We start from the raw sequence: 15114 nt of genomic DNA on the forward strand, positions 1-15114 counted from the left end.
TTAAAAAAGCAGTATAGTGATTTAAATTTCACAGATTACTTTCACATTCAGTTACAACCTGGTAAAGTTGAGGGTCTAAGTTATATTATGCCATTTAACATATATGCAAACTGAGGTTCTGCTCACATGGCTAATAAGTGAAGAACAGACACATAAGATATGAACAGACAGTTCACAAAAAAATGTTAAAAACGGCCCTTAGACATAATGAAAAAATGTGTTGTTTTCTTTTTTCTTTTTATGGCTGCACCTGTGGTTTATGGAAGTCCCCAGACCAGGTATTGAATTGGAGCTGTACCTGCGGCCTACACCACAACTACAGCAATAGTGGATCTGAGCCACATCTCTGACCTACACCACAGCTTTCAGCAATGCTGGATCCTTAACCCACTGAGCAAGGCCAAGGATTGAACCTGCATCCTCACAGAGGTAATGTCAGGTCCTTAACCTACTGAGCCACAATAGGAGCTCTATGATAAAAAATGTTCACACTCATAATTAGAGAGGTACAAATTGAAGCAATAGTGTGATATCATTTATTATCTATCAGAATGATAAAAAGTATTAAATGAGACAGTATGTTTTAAAAGTTTGTGAGATATGACCCAGCAAGTCCACCCCTGGCCACATACCCAGTTCAAAAAGACACGTGCACCCCTGTGTTCATTGCAACATGGTTCACAACAAACAAGACTTGGAAATAACCTAAATGTCTATATCAACAGATGAGTGGATTAGAAGATGTGGTGCCTATAAACAATGGACTACTACTCAGCCATAAAAACGAACAAAATAATGCCATTCGCAGCAATATGGATGCAACTAGGGATTATCATATTAAGGAAGTTAGAAAGAGAAAGACTAATACCATATGATATCACTTATATGTGGAATCTAAAATATGGCACCAATCAACTTATCTACAAAACAGAAGTAGACTCAGACATAGAGATTGACTTGTGGTTGCCAAGTTGGGGTCAGAGTGGGAGGGGGATGTCTCATGGTCTGTGCACGTGGGTCAGCAAAAGAATTTTCCAGCTTAGCAAGGTGAAGAGAAAGAAGCGTTTATTTAGATAAGAGATTCTGCTAGTGCAATAGGACAACTTCCTGATGATCAGGGAGAGCTGACCCCAGGCACATGGTCATGTCTGTTTTTATAGCCTAGAGAGAGAGGAGAGGTCTTGCAGACCTACTCAGTGGTTGGGGAAAAATGGGGTCTTCTGATACACTTGCTGGTTGACTGAGGGCATATCTTACCCCTATAGGGGCAGTGTGAGGAATGGGCCATATACCTCTCCTAGTAGGGAACAGGAAGGAGTAGGCCAGGTTGCTTAAAGTGGGAGGAGATGGCATTACAATGAAATGGGTGGAGTGATGATAAGGGTCTGGTAATTCTTGTTTTGGCAAGAGGCTTTGAATTCTGTCTCCTGGAAGGGGCCTTGAAGTCCAACACAATGAACTGGGAGTCTGGGGTTAGTAGATGCAAACAGTTACATTTAGAAAGAATAAACAATAGGGTCCTATCAAATAACACAGGAAAGGATATCCAGTCTCCTGGGATAGACCATGATGGAAAATACTTTTTAAAAGAATATGTGTGTGTGTGTGACAGCAGAAATTAGCACAACACGGTAAATCAGCTATACTTCAGTAAATAAATAAATAAAAGTTAATGGGTAAACCAACACTCATACATTGATGAAAGGAATGCAAATTGGTGTAGCTCTTCTGGAAGGAAATATCTAAGAATCTACACTTGTATTTACCTTTTGCCTCAGCAAATCCACTTCTAGGAATCTATGCTGAAGGTACACTTCCCAGTTGTATATAGTTGTATATGTTTTTGTTTTTGCTTTTGCTTTTTAGGACCACAGGTGCAGCATATGGAAGTAACCAGGCTAGGGGTCAAATCAGAGCTGCAGCTACTGACCTGTGCTACAGCCACAGCAACGTGGGATCCGAGCTGCATCTGTGACCTACACCACAGCTCACAACAACGCCAGATCCTTAAGCCACTGTGTGGGGCCAGGGATCGAACCCACATCCTCATGGATACTAGACGGGTACCTTACAGCTGAGCCACGACAGGAATGCCTATAATTGTATGTGTATGCATGGGTTAGTATATATACATATGTTTTGTAATCTATCTACTAAGGAATCCTAGAAGCATTGGCAACCTAGTGCTCAGAACTTGATTTCTAAACACCATACCACATTAAAAGGAATTAAAACTCCTTGGAAAATAATTGATTGCAGGGCTAGAGCAAGGAAAATATAAGCTGGAATGACTTGTAGCGCCGGAAAAATACAAAGATACTCAAAACAGGGTGAAAACTTATTGAAAGTACATAAAGACCAACCTTAGGTGCTCCTAATTGCCAAAACTGGAACATTTTAACACACAGTAAACAATAATGATACTGGGTTTTTAGTCCTTACCATAAAATAACCGTGAACCTATACTGACGTAAAAATCAAATAAATAAATGGGAAAGAAGGGATGGCTCTTCCTTCCAGAAGAATTCCAGTTAAAAAATGTAGATGGAAAGGAGTTCCCATCATGGCTCATCAGAAACGAATCTGACTAGAATCCATGAGGACACAGGTTTGATCCCTGGCCTTGCTCAGTGGGTTAAGGATCTGGTGTTGCTGTGAGCTGGTCTGGGTCACAGTTGCGGCTCGGATATGGCATTGCTGTGGCCATGGTGTAGGCCAGTGGCTACAGCTCTGATTCGACCTCTAGGTTGGAAACCTTAAAATGCTGCAGGTGCAGCCCTTAAAAAAAAAAAAAAAAAAAAAAAAAGAGAGACAAAACAATAAATAAATAAATGTAGATGGAAAGATGGCAATAGAACATCACTACTACGTAAATGCCATGTAAATAATTGTTGATGGATGCTAAAATTTATGGGCAAATTTTGAGAAGGAACAGGGTATTTGTAGTCTTGGGGCTAAAGTAATCTGAAGATTTGACTTGGGGTTTGAAGGAGCTGCTTCCAAGATGGTTCACTCACATGGTTATTGGCTAGAGGTCTCCTTTCCTCTCCAATAAAGCTGCTGGAGGGCGCTCATGACAAGGGAATTGTCTTCTGGAACAAGTGATCCAAGGGAGAGAACAAAGAGGAAGTCACAATGCCTTTTGTGACTTAGTCTCTGAAATCACACATCACGTCTGCCTATTCTGTTTGTTAGAGAGCTTAAAACAACCACACTGAGAAAGGGCATCTCTAGCCAGTAGCCCCATAATTTTTTCTTCCTGAGAGTTGCTACTTACCCTTTTGTTGCCTGTTCTCAGTGCTTCCAATTTTGGTTCCTCTTTTTGTGATTTGCTCTAGTGCTAGTCCTGGACAAGATTATTGTGATAGGACCTGCATTGGAAAGGAGAAGGTAATGTTAACCCTTTCCTACCCTCTTCCATAACAAACCTTCCTTATCATGCCCCTCCAACTTAATGTACCCAATTGTCCAGAGCCCGTCTGTGAAACCATGAGACTATACAAGCCTCTTTAATATCAAGAATCATATTGAACTATAGTTATCATTTTCCTCTCTGTCCTCAATATTGTATTTGTATCTACATCCCCAAGGCCTTACCCTAGTGCCTAAAATGTCCTTAATGGGTAAATGTGTTTTCTTTTGAAATGTAAATGTGCTGAAGAACCTTCTAATTTAGCTCTCTGGGCCTTTGTCTTTCCTAAACTGAAGAAAGTTGGGGAGCAGAGAGCTCTATCAACCTATTGGCCTATTTCCTATTTTCTTTTTTTTTTTTTTTTTTTTTTTTTTTTGTCTTTTTGTCTTTTGTTGTTGTTGTTGTTGCTATTTCTTGGGCCGCTCCCGCGGCATATGGAGGTTCCCAGGCTAGGGGTTGAATCGGAGCTATAGCCACCGGCCTACGCCAGAGCCACAGCAACGCGGGATCCGAGCCGCGTCTGCAGCCCACACCACAGCTCAGGGCAATGCCGGATCGTTAACCCACTGAGCAAGGGCAGGGACCGAACCCGCAACCTCATGGTTCCTAGTCGGATTCGTTAACCACTGCGCCACGACGGGAACTCCCTATTTCCTATTTTCACAAGCAGGACTATGGAAAACTTTTCAAAGATTTTGTTCTTGCTTTGGAGACAGAGGACTCTGTTCTGTGCCTCTGCGGCAGTGAAGACAAATAGCTCTACCTGTGAGTGGTCGGAGTGTAAAGGAAAGCTGGTGGAATGTTCCTGGGCATACAGCAGAGGGGAAGGGATGGCCATGATCCCTGGAAGTGGTTCTGCTGCCATATTACCCAGAGACTGCTAACCCTTCAGTGTTCTGTGCCTTGTTTCCCCACTGAATCCACCTCCAGTCTTTGCGCGCCTTGCCTGGCTCCTTCTGGGAAACATCTGGAGTCTGCCTCTTTCTGGCATACTGGTTCCTATTGCATACTCTTCTTGGGGGCTTCTTTTCTCTCCTTTTCCCATTCCTGGTACTCCATTCCAGTCCCAGCTTCCTGGCCTCCAGTGTCTTGTCCATCTCTGCTCATCGTCATACCTCACTGGAGACTGGGGTTTGGGGTTCCCTTTGCTTCTTCCTCTTCCATCCATTCCCACATCCCCCGTGCTTGCTGTCTAGCCCTCCCTCAGCCTTCCTCCCATCTTTCTGCTCAGGGGAGGTGAGATAGAGTGGATCTTGATATAGGGCAGAGCTAGGCTTTTTTAGGCTGACCTGCCCACTTAGTTTGTGTAACATTTTTTCCTATGGAGAAAAATGAAACTAAATAAATGACCTATAGTAAACTTTATTTTTCAATAGAAATTGTTTATTAGGAGTCAGAATTTTTATGTGGGAAGGAAATTTAATAATATTCCATTCCCAGTGATCATTTTACATTTAAATAATCAAGGCATGGAGTTCCCATCGTGGCGCAGTGGTTAACGAATCCGACTAGGAATCATGAGGTTGCGGGTTCGGTCCCTGCCCTTTCTCAGTGGGTTAACGATCCGGCGTTGCCCTGAGCTGTGGTGTGGGCTGCAGACGCGGCTCAGATCCCGCGTTGCTGTGACTCTGGCGTAGGCCGGTGGCTGCAGCTCCGATTTGACCCCTAGCCTGGGAACCTCCATATGCCGCGGGAGCGGCCCAAGAAATAGCAAAAAGACAAAAATAAATAAATAAATAAATAAATAAATAAATAATCAAGGTTCAGGTGGGTTGAGTAATTTTTTAATAGTCATGTTTTCTCATGTAGAATCTAATATTGCAGCTGATATAATTTAAACACTTCAAGTTAAATCTACAACATTTTTTCTTCCAAAGTAGAAATTTCGAATTATTCTAATCTTACGTATTACATTTTATGTTTCACATTATTTTGGTGTATATTTACAAGAATTATAGCACTTTTGTTTCTAATGCAGATTTAGGTCGATCTCGAGAACTACAATATGTGTACGTGGATAACAACATTCACCTAAAAGGCTTGCCATCCTATCTGTACAACAAAGTCATCGGGTGCAGTGGGTAAGGCTGTTTTCACATTTTTATACTATCACTCAACTCTTTTGTCAGCTTTGTTTCTATGTCAGTATTTGCTCCTGATAAAACTCGAAAGTGGATGAATTGTTTTTTATAGTCCCATTCAAGTTTGTCTTTGGGCTTAATGTGCAAAACCAAATACCCTTAGAAGCTAAGAATATTGAGCAAGCAATTTAGAATACTATACCTCAAGTTCCATTAGTAAGCTATAAGTTCAGTCAGTAAGTTTGTTACTTTCCAGTTAAAAAAAATTAATCCATACATACCATTACAAAGTCAGTAGTATCAGTCATAGAAACTGGAAGAATCAGCATTAATGTAAAAGCTTTTCTTTCTCTGCACCCCATTGCAGTGACACTTTTCCTACACTATCAGCCCTAGTATCTAGGACTTTACCAGTTGGAAATATTTAGAACTCAGCATCTGAAATAGTCCCTCAATACAAGTCACGGTGCTAAGCAACCAAAACAGCTGTTTCAGTTAAAAGGAAATGATAGGCTTTTATTTTCAGAGCAGTGATCAGGCCTTCTCATTCAGGCTTTTAGAAAGATGGCTTCAGTGTCTTCTTCTATGACAGTGAGCAGGACCCCCTAATGAGGTTCCCAGTGCAGTATGGGCTTATTATAGGACAGCCCAGCTGCCAGAACCTGCTTCTGACTGGCCTCACGTTCCTCACATAAACAGCCAAAGGATACTTAGAATACCTTTGAGGCTATTTGGTTAGCATATTGACTCTCTTCTTGCCGTTTCAAACATCCCTCATAACCTGGTTCATACTGTATGTAGTTCTGACAAGAAGAGGGATGACAGTAAGCTTGCATATGGAGACAGCCATTCCCCTGTCAGCATGGCTCCAGGGGATGGGCAATGAGCATTGATTGCTCCAGGGAGAGTAATCCTGGCAGCCTTCCCCTAGGAAGAAATGTACAGTTGTTATCTTGGAAGAACCGTAGGTGAATTCATTGCATCTATAGACTGATGAAATACAGCACAGAGATATATTCCAGAACCTTCTGTGAAGCATAGATAATAGAATATGTGGTAGAGTTTTTAGCTTAGTGATTTTCCTACAGCTGATTATGTGACAGCTGTGATATGACTCACTCATTAATCCTAATGCGTTCTTAAATGGTCTATAACATAGCCTAATTTTTCCAAGTAGGGAGTAAAATGCCCTCAATCAGGAAGATACATGGAATAATGCAAGCAGGCTCCAAGGCTGAAGGCTGTTTTCCTGTACCAAAGCCTTCAGAAATTGCACTAAAATGCGATTTAAGTCTATACTATAATTAAGGAATAGCTTTTACTTGAGATAAGCAGCCTTCTACTTTGGCATTTAGATACAAATGTTATTGACTGCCAGAAAGTGCTATTTGTGCAGAGTAGAGAGATAGATATGTTTTTAATTGTTGACTTGGTATCTGGTAGCAGAGGTAGTAAATTTAATGAGAGTTCCAAATCTTTGAGAAAATAAATAAGACAAAAAATACAAATTATTAGCAGATAATCTTCACTGTTTATTATTTTTAGCACCTTCTTTTAATAGTAGTAGATGTATAAAATTATTAAAGGGACCGTTAGAAAACAGTCAGTTTTCTAATATTAGTAATGTTTGGAGTATAGGCATTCCCACATACAAATGAATTATGACCCAAAACGTGGTGGGTTTTTTTTTTTTTTTTTTTTGGCCACGCCCAGGCCAGGGATCAAACCTGCGTCACAGCAGCAACCTGAGCCACTGCAGTGACAATGCCAGATCCTTAACCTGCTGCATTACAAGGAAATTCCCAAAAGGTGTTTCTAATCTGTGGCATAGGGTGGCAGCTACAGCTCCGATTCAACCCCTAGTCTGAAAACTTCCATATGCTGCAGATGTGGCCCTAAAAACACAAAGGGAAAAAAAAAAAAAAAAAAAAACAGTTAAAGCTGGACTGTATATAAACTGGTTAAGTGGTTTAATATAACCACTCAGGGTAACAGAGTTGTTTATATAAGGAATGCATTCGGTGGGGGGGGGCGGATCAAGATGGTGAAGGAGTAAGACATCGCACTCACCTTCTCCTACAAACACATCGAAAAAACACATCTACATGTAAAACGACTCACATAGAACATCTATTGAATGCTGGCAGAAGAACTTAAACCTCCAAAAAGGGCAAGAAACTCTTGACATAACTGGGTAGAACAAAAGAAAGAGAGAAGTAATTAGAATGGGACTAGCATTCCTGAGAGGGAGCTGTGAAGGAGAAAAGGAACCCTGGGAAACCAACTGTCAGAAAGATCAGCCTTGATGGAGGGACCTCAGAGTCGCAGAGAAAAGCACAGCAGCTGGACTGAGGAGGGCAAAGTAGAGTGAGAGCTGCACAGATCATCTGCACCACCGCCCCGGGTACCACAGCCTGAAGTGCTTGGGCAGGGACTGGATGCTCAGTTTCCAGGGGGCTAGGGTTGGGTGTGTGCAGACAGCCTAAGGGGCTAAGGTGCACTGTGCCATGGGCAGGGGAGTGGTGTGCTACGGGCTCTGTAGTGGAAGTCCATGGCAGAGGGAACCCAGAAGAAGGTCTGGGCCCTCAGGAGCAGCAAGGCGCCATTGTTGGGGAGAGCAAGAGGAGGGGGGGCGGACCACCATAGGAATCTCCCTGCGTGTGTGCACATGTGTGCATGGGCACTCAGAGGGCAGGTCGCCTCTGGTGCAGGCTATGGGTGGCAAGAAGCCATTTGCTTGGGCTATAGGAGACTGGGCGCTTCTTGTGCAGGCTACGGGTGGCCAAGCACCTCTAGTATGGGCTAAGGGCAGCAGGGGGCTGAGATGTGCTGTCTCTTATGTGATCTACAGGCGGCAAGAACGGACCGTGGTAGTAGTCTCAGAGGCCAGAGGGAGCCATGGCCTGCCACCACTGGGGGCCTGTGAACCTCACCTGTGGCCCCAGTCACCTCAGGGGTAGGCAGGAAAAAAAAAAAAAAAAGAAAAAAAGCACTGCAACCAAGCACCACACATTATTGCTCTCATCCCCCTGGGAACACACCCGCCTTGCAGCTGCCACTGCCAAACACTCTAGGCAGCGCCCAGATGCTTGATCACTGTCCCTTCCCAAGACCCTACAACTAGGAGCAGCTGGTATAGCACCTCTTGTGTGGGCTAAGTGGGATGGGGTGCTTCTTGCATGGTCTGCAGGTGGTGGGGGCAAACCACCTCAGTTATCTCTGACTCCAGAGGTGGGCATGGCCCACCACCACTGGGGATCCCAGAACAAGAACCACTTGCAGTCCCAACCACCTCAGAGGGCACCACAGAGGAGGACATTGTGACAGAACACCACTGGTTGTTGCTCTCGCTCCCATGGGAGCACATCCGCCCTTCTAGTACTACTGCCAAATGCTCTGGGCAGTGCCCAGATGCTTGATCACTGTCCCTTCCCAGAAACCTACAACTAGGAGCAGCACCTCCTCTGGGGGTTAGGGGATGAGGTGCTTCTTGCATGGTCTACAGGTGGTGGGGACAAACCACTGAAGTTAACTCTGACTCCAGGTGGGCATGGCCCATCACCACTAGGGGTCTGTGAACAGGTACCTCTTGTAGCCCCAATCACCTCAAAGGCACCAGAGAGGAGGAAATTGTGACAGAACACCACCTGTTGTTGATCTTGCACCCGTGGGAGCACACCAGCCTTGATGCTGCCACTGCTGAATGCTCCAGGCAGTGCCCACATGCTTGATCTCTGTCACTTCCCAGGATCCTGCAACTAGGAGCAGCCTATACAGCACCTTCTGTGTGGCCTAAGTGAGATAGAGTGCTTCTTGCATGGTCTGCAGGTGGCAGGGGTAAACCACCACAGTTATCACTGACTCCAGAGGTGAGCGTGGCCCACTACCACTAGGGTTCTCTGAACAGGCACCACTTGTTGTTCCAATCACCTCAGAGGAGGGCATTGCTATCAAACATCACCTGTTGTTGCTCTCACTCCCCCTAGGAATTGATACACCCGGCTGCTGCCACTGCCAAATGCTCTGGGCTCCTTGTATATTTGCCTAAGGCTCATTGCCACTTCCCAGGGCCCTGCAACTAGGAGTAGCCTGCACCACCTTCCTGCAGGTCCCTGCTGTTACAGAGAGCCCAGAAACCAGGCACTGACTACTCACCTACCCATTGCCTCTTTCTCCCTGTAAACGCACTCAGCACCCTGGGGATAACAGCCTGCTCACACTAAAGAAAGAGACAGCAAATATTCAAACTCCCACACCAAAAATAAATACTAACCCTCCACAAAATACAAAGGGGTGCTCTTGCACAGAAGTAGCCCTTCAGGACTATAGTTTAGCTTCCCTAAACTCACAGAAAAAGAAAAACATAAGCAAGATGAAGGAACTCAGAAACCATTTGCAGTTAAAGGAACAGAATTCACATGAAGCAGCAAATAATGAAACCGACTTCTGCAATCTGACAGACATTGAGTTCATAAGGGAGGTAGTGAAAATACTGTAGGAATTAAGCCTGAATATCAAGGAATTAAGAGCAGATATGAACAGTAATGCAGATTCCTTTAGAAAGGAACTAGAAAATATAAGAGAAACATAGAAAAATTAGAAAATTCATTTTCAGAGATGCAAACTGAGCTAATGGCACTAAAGAGCAGAATGAATAATGTAGAGGAATGAATTAGTGACTTCAAAGATAGAATAATGGAAATCACCCAATCAGGACAGCAGACAGGAAAAACAAATGAAAAAACACAAAAACAATATAAGAGATCTATGGGATAATATAAAGCAGGCCAATCTACACATAATAGGAATTCCAGAAGGAGAAGAAAAAGAAAAGGGGATTGAAAATGTATTTGAAGAAATTGTCTGAAAACTTTCCAAATCTAAAGGAAACTGATGTCAAGATACAGGAAGCACAGAGGACCCCAAACAAGTTTAACCCAAATAGGCCCACACCAAGACATATTATAATAAAAATGGCAAAAGTTAAAGATAGAGGATTCTAAAAGTAGCAAGAGAGAAGGTGTTAATTGTAAGGGCAGCCCCATAAGGCTATCAGCCAGTTTCTCTTCAGAAATACTACAGGCCAGAAGGGAGTGGCAAGATATGTTTAAAGTTCTGAAAGGAAAAAATTTGCAGCCTAGAATACTCTATCCAGGAATAATATAATTTAAAATGGAAGGGGAAATGAAGAATTTCTCCAACAAACAAAAGTTAAAAGAGTATAGCAATACTAAACCCATTCTAAAAGAAATACTGCAAGGGCTTCTCTAAATTAAAAAAAAAAAAAAAGAAGTAAATATAATGGAGGAAACCACAACTGGAAAGTAATCACTTAAGCCAGCATATAGATCTAAAAGAGGAGGAAAAAAAAAAAAAAAAAACTACTATAAAAGCAATGATAAGCACAAGGTACAGCAAAATGTTGAACATTAAGATGTTAAAAGAAAGGACTTCAAAATCATACAATGGGGGAAGGAAAGTAAGAAAACATAGATTCTTTTTTTTTTTTTTTTTTTTTAATGTGTTTGAGCCTATGACTGTCAGGCTAAGGCAAGCAGATACAGGAAGGGTTAACATACTTAAAAACAGGGCAACCACAAATCAAAACCAAACATTACATTAATAAAAACTAAAAAGAAAAGTACTCAAGCATAAAATAAATGGAAGTCATGCAACCAAAAAAAGAAAGGAAGAAAGGAGAAACATGGAATCAACTGGAAAACAAAGTTTAAAATGGCAGTAAATACATATCTATCAATAATTACCTTAAATGTCAATGTACTGAATGCTCCAATCCAAAGACAAGAGTGGCAGATTGGATAAAAAAGCAAAAATCTACAAACTGCTGTCTACAAGAGACTCACCTTAGGGCAAAGGACATACAGATTGAGAGTGAGGGGATGGGAAAAGATATTTCATGCCAATGAACAAGACAGGAAAGCAGGAGTTGCAATACTCACATCAGACAAAATAGACTTTAAAACGAAGGCCATAAAGAAAGACAAAGAAGGACACTATTTAATGGTTAAAGGATCCATGCAAGAATAGGATATTACAATAATTAATCTGATGCTCCTAATATATAGTAGGAGCACCTAGTTACCTCCAACAGATAGTAACAGACATAAAAGGAAAAGTTAATGGGAATACAATCATAGTAGGAGACTTTAACACCCCACTCACATCAATGGACAGATCCTCTACACAGAAAACCAATAAGGCAACAGAAATCCTAAATGACACAATAGAAAAGTTAGACTTAATTGACATTTTCAGGACATTATATCCAAAAAAAATAAGAATATACATTTTTCTCAAGTGAACGTGGAACATTATCAAGGATCTATCACATCCTGGGGCACAAAGCTAACCTCAACAAATTTAAGGGTATAAAAAATTATTTCAAGTATCTTCTCTGACCACAGTGGCATGAAAGTAGAAATCAACCACAGGAAAAGAGAAAAAACTAACTACATGGAGACTAAACAACATGCTACTAAAAAGCCAGTGGGTCAATGAGGAAATCAAAAAGGAAATTAAAAAATACCTTCAGGAGTTCCCTTCATGGCTCAGTGGTTAACAAATCCGCCTAGGAACCATGAGGTTGTGGGTTCGATCCCTGACCTTACTCAGTGGGTTAAGGATCCTCCGTTGCCATGAGCCGTGGTGTAGGTCTCAGACACGGCTCAGATCTGGCCTTGCTGTGGCTCTGGCATAGACTGGCGGCTACAGCTCCAATTAGACCCCTAGCCTGGGAACCTCTATATGCTATGGGTGCGGCCCTGGAAAAGACAAAAAAGACAAAAAAAAAAAATACCCTGAGATAAATGATAATGAAGATACGACCACTCAAAATCTATGAGATGCCACAAAGGCAGTGCCTGGAGGGAAATTCATAGTGATACAGTGCTTCCTCAAAAAAAGAAGAAAAATCTTGGTGTTCCCATCATGGCACAGTGGTTGGCGAATCCGACTAGGAACCATGAGGTTGCAGGTTTGATCCCTGGCCCTGCCCAGTGGGTTAGGGATCCGGCATTGCTATGAGCTGTGGTGTAGGTCGCAGACGCGGCTCAGGTCCCACATTGCTGTGGCTCTGGAGTAGGCTGGCAGCTACAGCTTCAATTAGACCCCTAGCCTGGGAACCTAGAACAGGCAAAAAGACAAAAAAAAAAGAAGAACAAGAAAAATTTCAAATCAACAACTTAACCCACCACCTAAATGAATTAGAGGGACAAAACCGAAAGTCAGCAGTTAAGGAAGGAAATCATAAAGATTAGAGAGGAAATTATTAAAATAGAGATTCAAAAAACAATAGAAAAAGTCAATAAAACCAAGAGCTGGTTCTTTGAAAAGGTAAACAAATATTGGACAAATCTCTGGCTAGACTCATCAAGAAGAGAGAAAAAAACCAAAATAAACAAAGTAAATGAAAAAGGAGACATCATAACAGATACTGCAGAAATACAGAAAACAATAAGAATACTATGAACAATTGTATGCCAACAAATTTGAGAACCTAGGAGAAAAGGACAACTTCCTAGAGACTTAACAGACTGCCAAAACTTAATCAAGAAGAGGAGTTCTCTCGTGGCTCAGTGGTTAACGAATCTGACTGGGAACCATGAGGTTGCAGGTTCAATCCTTGGCCTTGCTCAGTAGTTTAAGGATCCATTGTTGCCTTGAGCTGTGGTGTAGGTCGAAGATGCGGCTTGGATCCTGTGTTGCTGTGCCTCTGGTGTAGGCTGGCGGCTACGGCTCCGATTAGACCCCTAGCCTGGGAACCTCCATATGCTGTGAGTTTGGCCATAGAAAAGAAAAAAAAAACTTAATCAAGAAGAAATAGATCAACTGAACGGACCAATCATTAGAAATGAAATTGAATATGTCATAAAACACTCCCTACCAATTAAAGTCCAGGACCAGATGGCTTCACAGGTGAATTCTACTAAACATACAAAGAGGGACTTATATCCATCCTCCTTAAACTTTTCCAAAAGGTTGAAGAAGAAGGAACACTCCCAAAGACATTCTTTGGTGCCCCAACACCCTAATACCAAAACCAGCAAAGATACCACCAGAAAAGAACACTGATGAATATAGATGCAAAAATTCTCAACAAAATTTTAGCCGAGTCCAACAACATATAAAAAAGATCATACAACACAACCAAGTGGGATTCATCCCAGGTTCACAAAGATGGTTCAACATACGCAAATCAATCAACGTCATATGCCACATGAACAAAAGAAAAGTCGAAAACCACATGATCATCTCAATTGATGCAGAAAAAGCATTTGACAAAGTCCAACATCCATTCATGATCAAAACTCTTACCAAAGTGGGTATAGAGGGAACATGCCTTAAAATAATCAAAGCCATTCAGGACAAACCCACAGCAAATAAAATACTCAATGGAGAAAAGCTGAAAGCCTTCCCACTAAAATCTGAAACAAGACAAGGATGCTCACTCTCACCACTGTTATAGTATTGGAACTCTTTGCCACAGCAATCGGATGAACAAACGAAATAAAAGGCATCCAAATAGGAAGAGAAGAGGTAAAACTGTCATTGTATGCAGGTGACATGATACTATATATTGAAAACCCTAAGGACTCAACCCAAAAACTACTCAAACTGATCAACAAATTCAGCAAAGTAGCAGGATATAAGATTAACATTCACAAATAAGTTGCAGTTCTGTATACTAACAATGAAATATTAGGAAAAGAATATGAAAATACAATACCTTTTAAAATTGCACCCAAAAAAATCAAATACCTGAGAATAAACCTGACCAAGGAGGTAAAGGACTTATATGCTGGAGTTCCCGTTGTGGCGCAGAGGTTAACGAATCCGACTAGGAACCACGAGGTCATGGGTTCAGTCCCTGCCGTTGCTCAGTCAGTTAAAGAGCTGGCGTTGCTGTGAGCTGTGGTTTAGGTTGCAGACACAGCTCGGATCCCACGTTGCTGTGGCTCTGGCATAGGCCAGTGGCTACAGCTCCGATTAGACCCCTAGCCTGGAAACCCTTAATCTCTAAAATATGCAAACAACTTATACAACTCAACAGCAAAAAAAGCCAACATCCCAATTGAAAAATGGGCAAAAGGCTTAAATAGACATTTCTCCAAAGAAGATGTACAGCTGGCCAACAAGCACATGAAAATAGGCTCAACATCCCTGATTATTAGAGAAGTGCAAATCATGAGGTACCACGTCCCACCAGTCAGAATGGCCATCATGAAGAAGTCCACAAATAACAAATGCTAGAGAGGGTGTGGAGAAAAGGGAACCCTCCTACACTGTTGGTGGGAATGTAAATTGGTACAACCACTATGGAAAATAGTATGGAGGTACCTTAGAAAACTATATATAGAACTACCATATGACCCAGAAATCCCACTCTTGGGCAAATATCTGGACAAAACTTTCCTTGACTTCAGGCTATACCATAAAGAACTTTCCTGTATGTTCATTGCAGCACTATTCACAATAGCCAAGACATGGAAACAACCCAAATGTCCATTGACAGATTGATTACTGGATTAAGAACACAATGGAATACTACTGGGCCATAAAAAGAACAAAATTATGCCATTTGCAGCAACATGAATGGAACTA

At 42.0% G+C, this 15114-nt stretch overlaps 1 protein-coding gene across 4 annotated transcripts in view; it reads left to right on the forward strand.

Annotated features, from left to right (window-relative positions):
- Positions 1 to 15114, forward strand: part of LRRC28 (leucine rich repeat containing 28) — a 196309-nt gene that overhangs the window by 137504 nt on the left and 43691 nt on the right. For all 4 annotated transcript variants that reach the window (XM_001925096.7, XM_013993225.2, XM_021098403.1 and 1 more), the window contains one exon: positions 5391 to 5493. In XM_001925096.7, coding sequence (XP_001925131.4) covers positions 5391 to 5493 — 103 coding nt within the window. The remainder of the gene's footprint in view (positions 1 to 5390; positions 5494 to 15114) is intronic.

The sequence above is a fragment of the Sus scrofa genome, chromosome 1 (assembly GCF_000003025.6).
Source record: "Sus scrofa isolate TJ Tabasco breed Duroc chromosome 1, Sscrofa11.1, whole genome shotgun sequence".
Taxonomy (NCBI): domain Eukaryota; kingdom Metazoa; phylum Chordata; class Mammalia; order Artiodactyla; family Suidae; genus Sus; species Sus scrofa.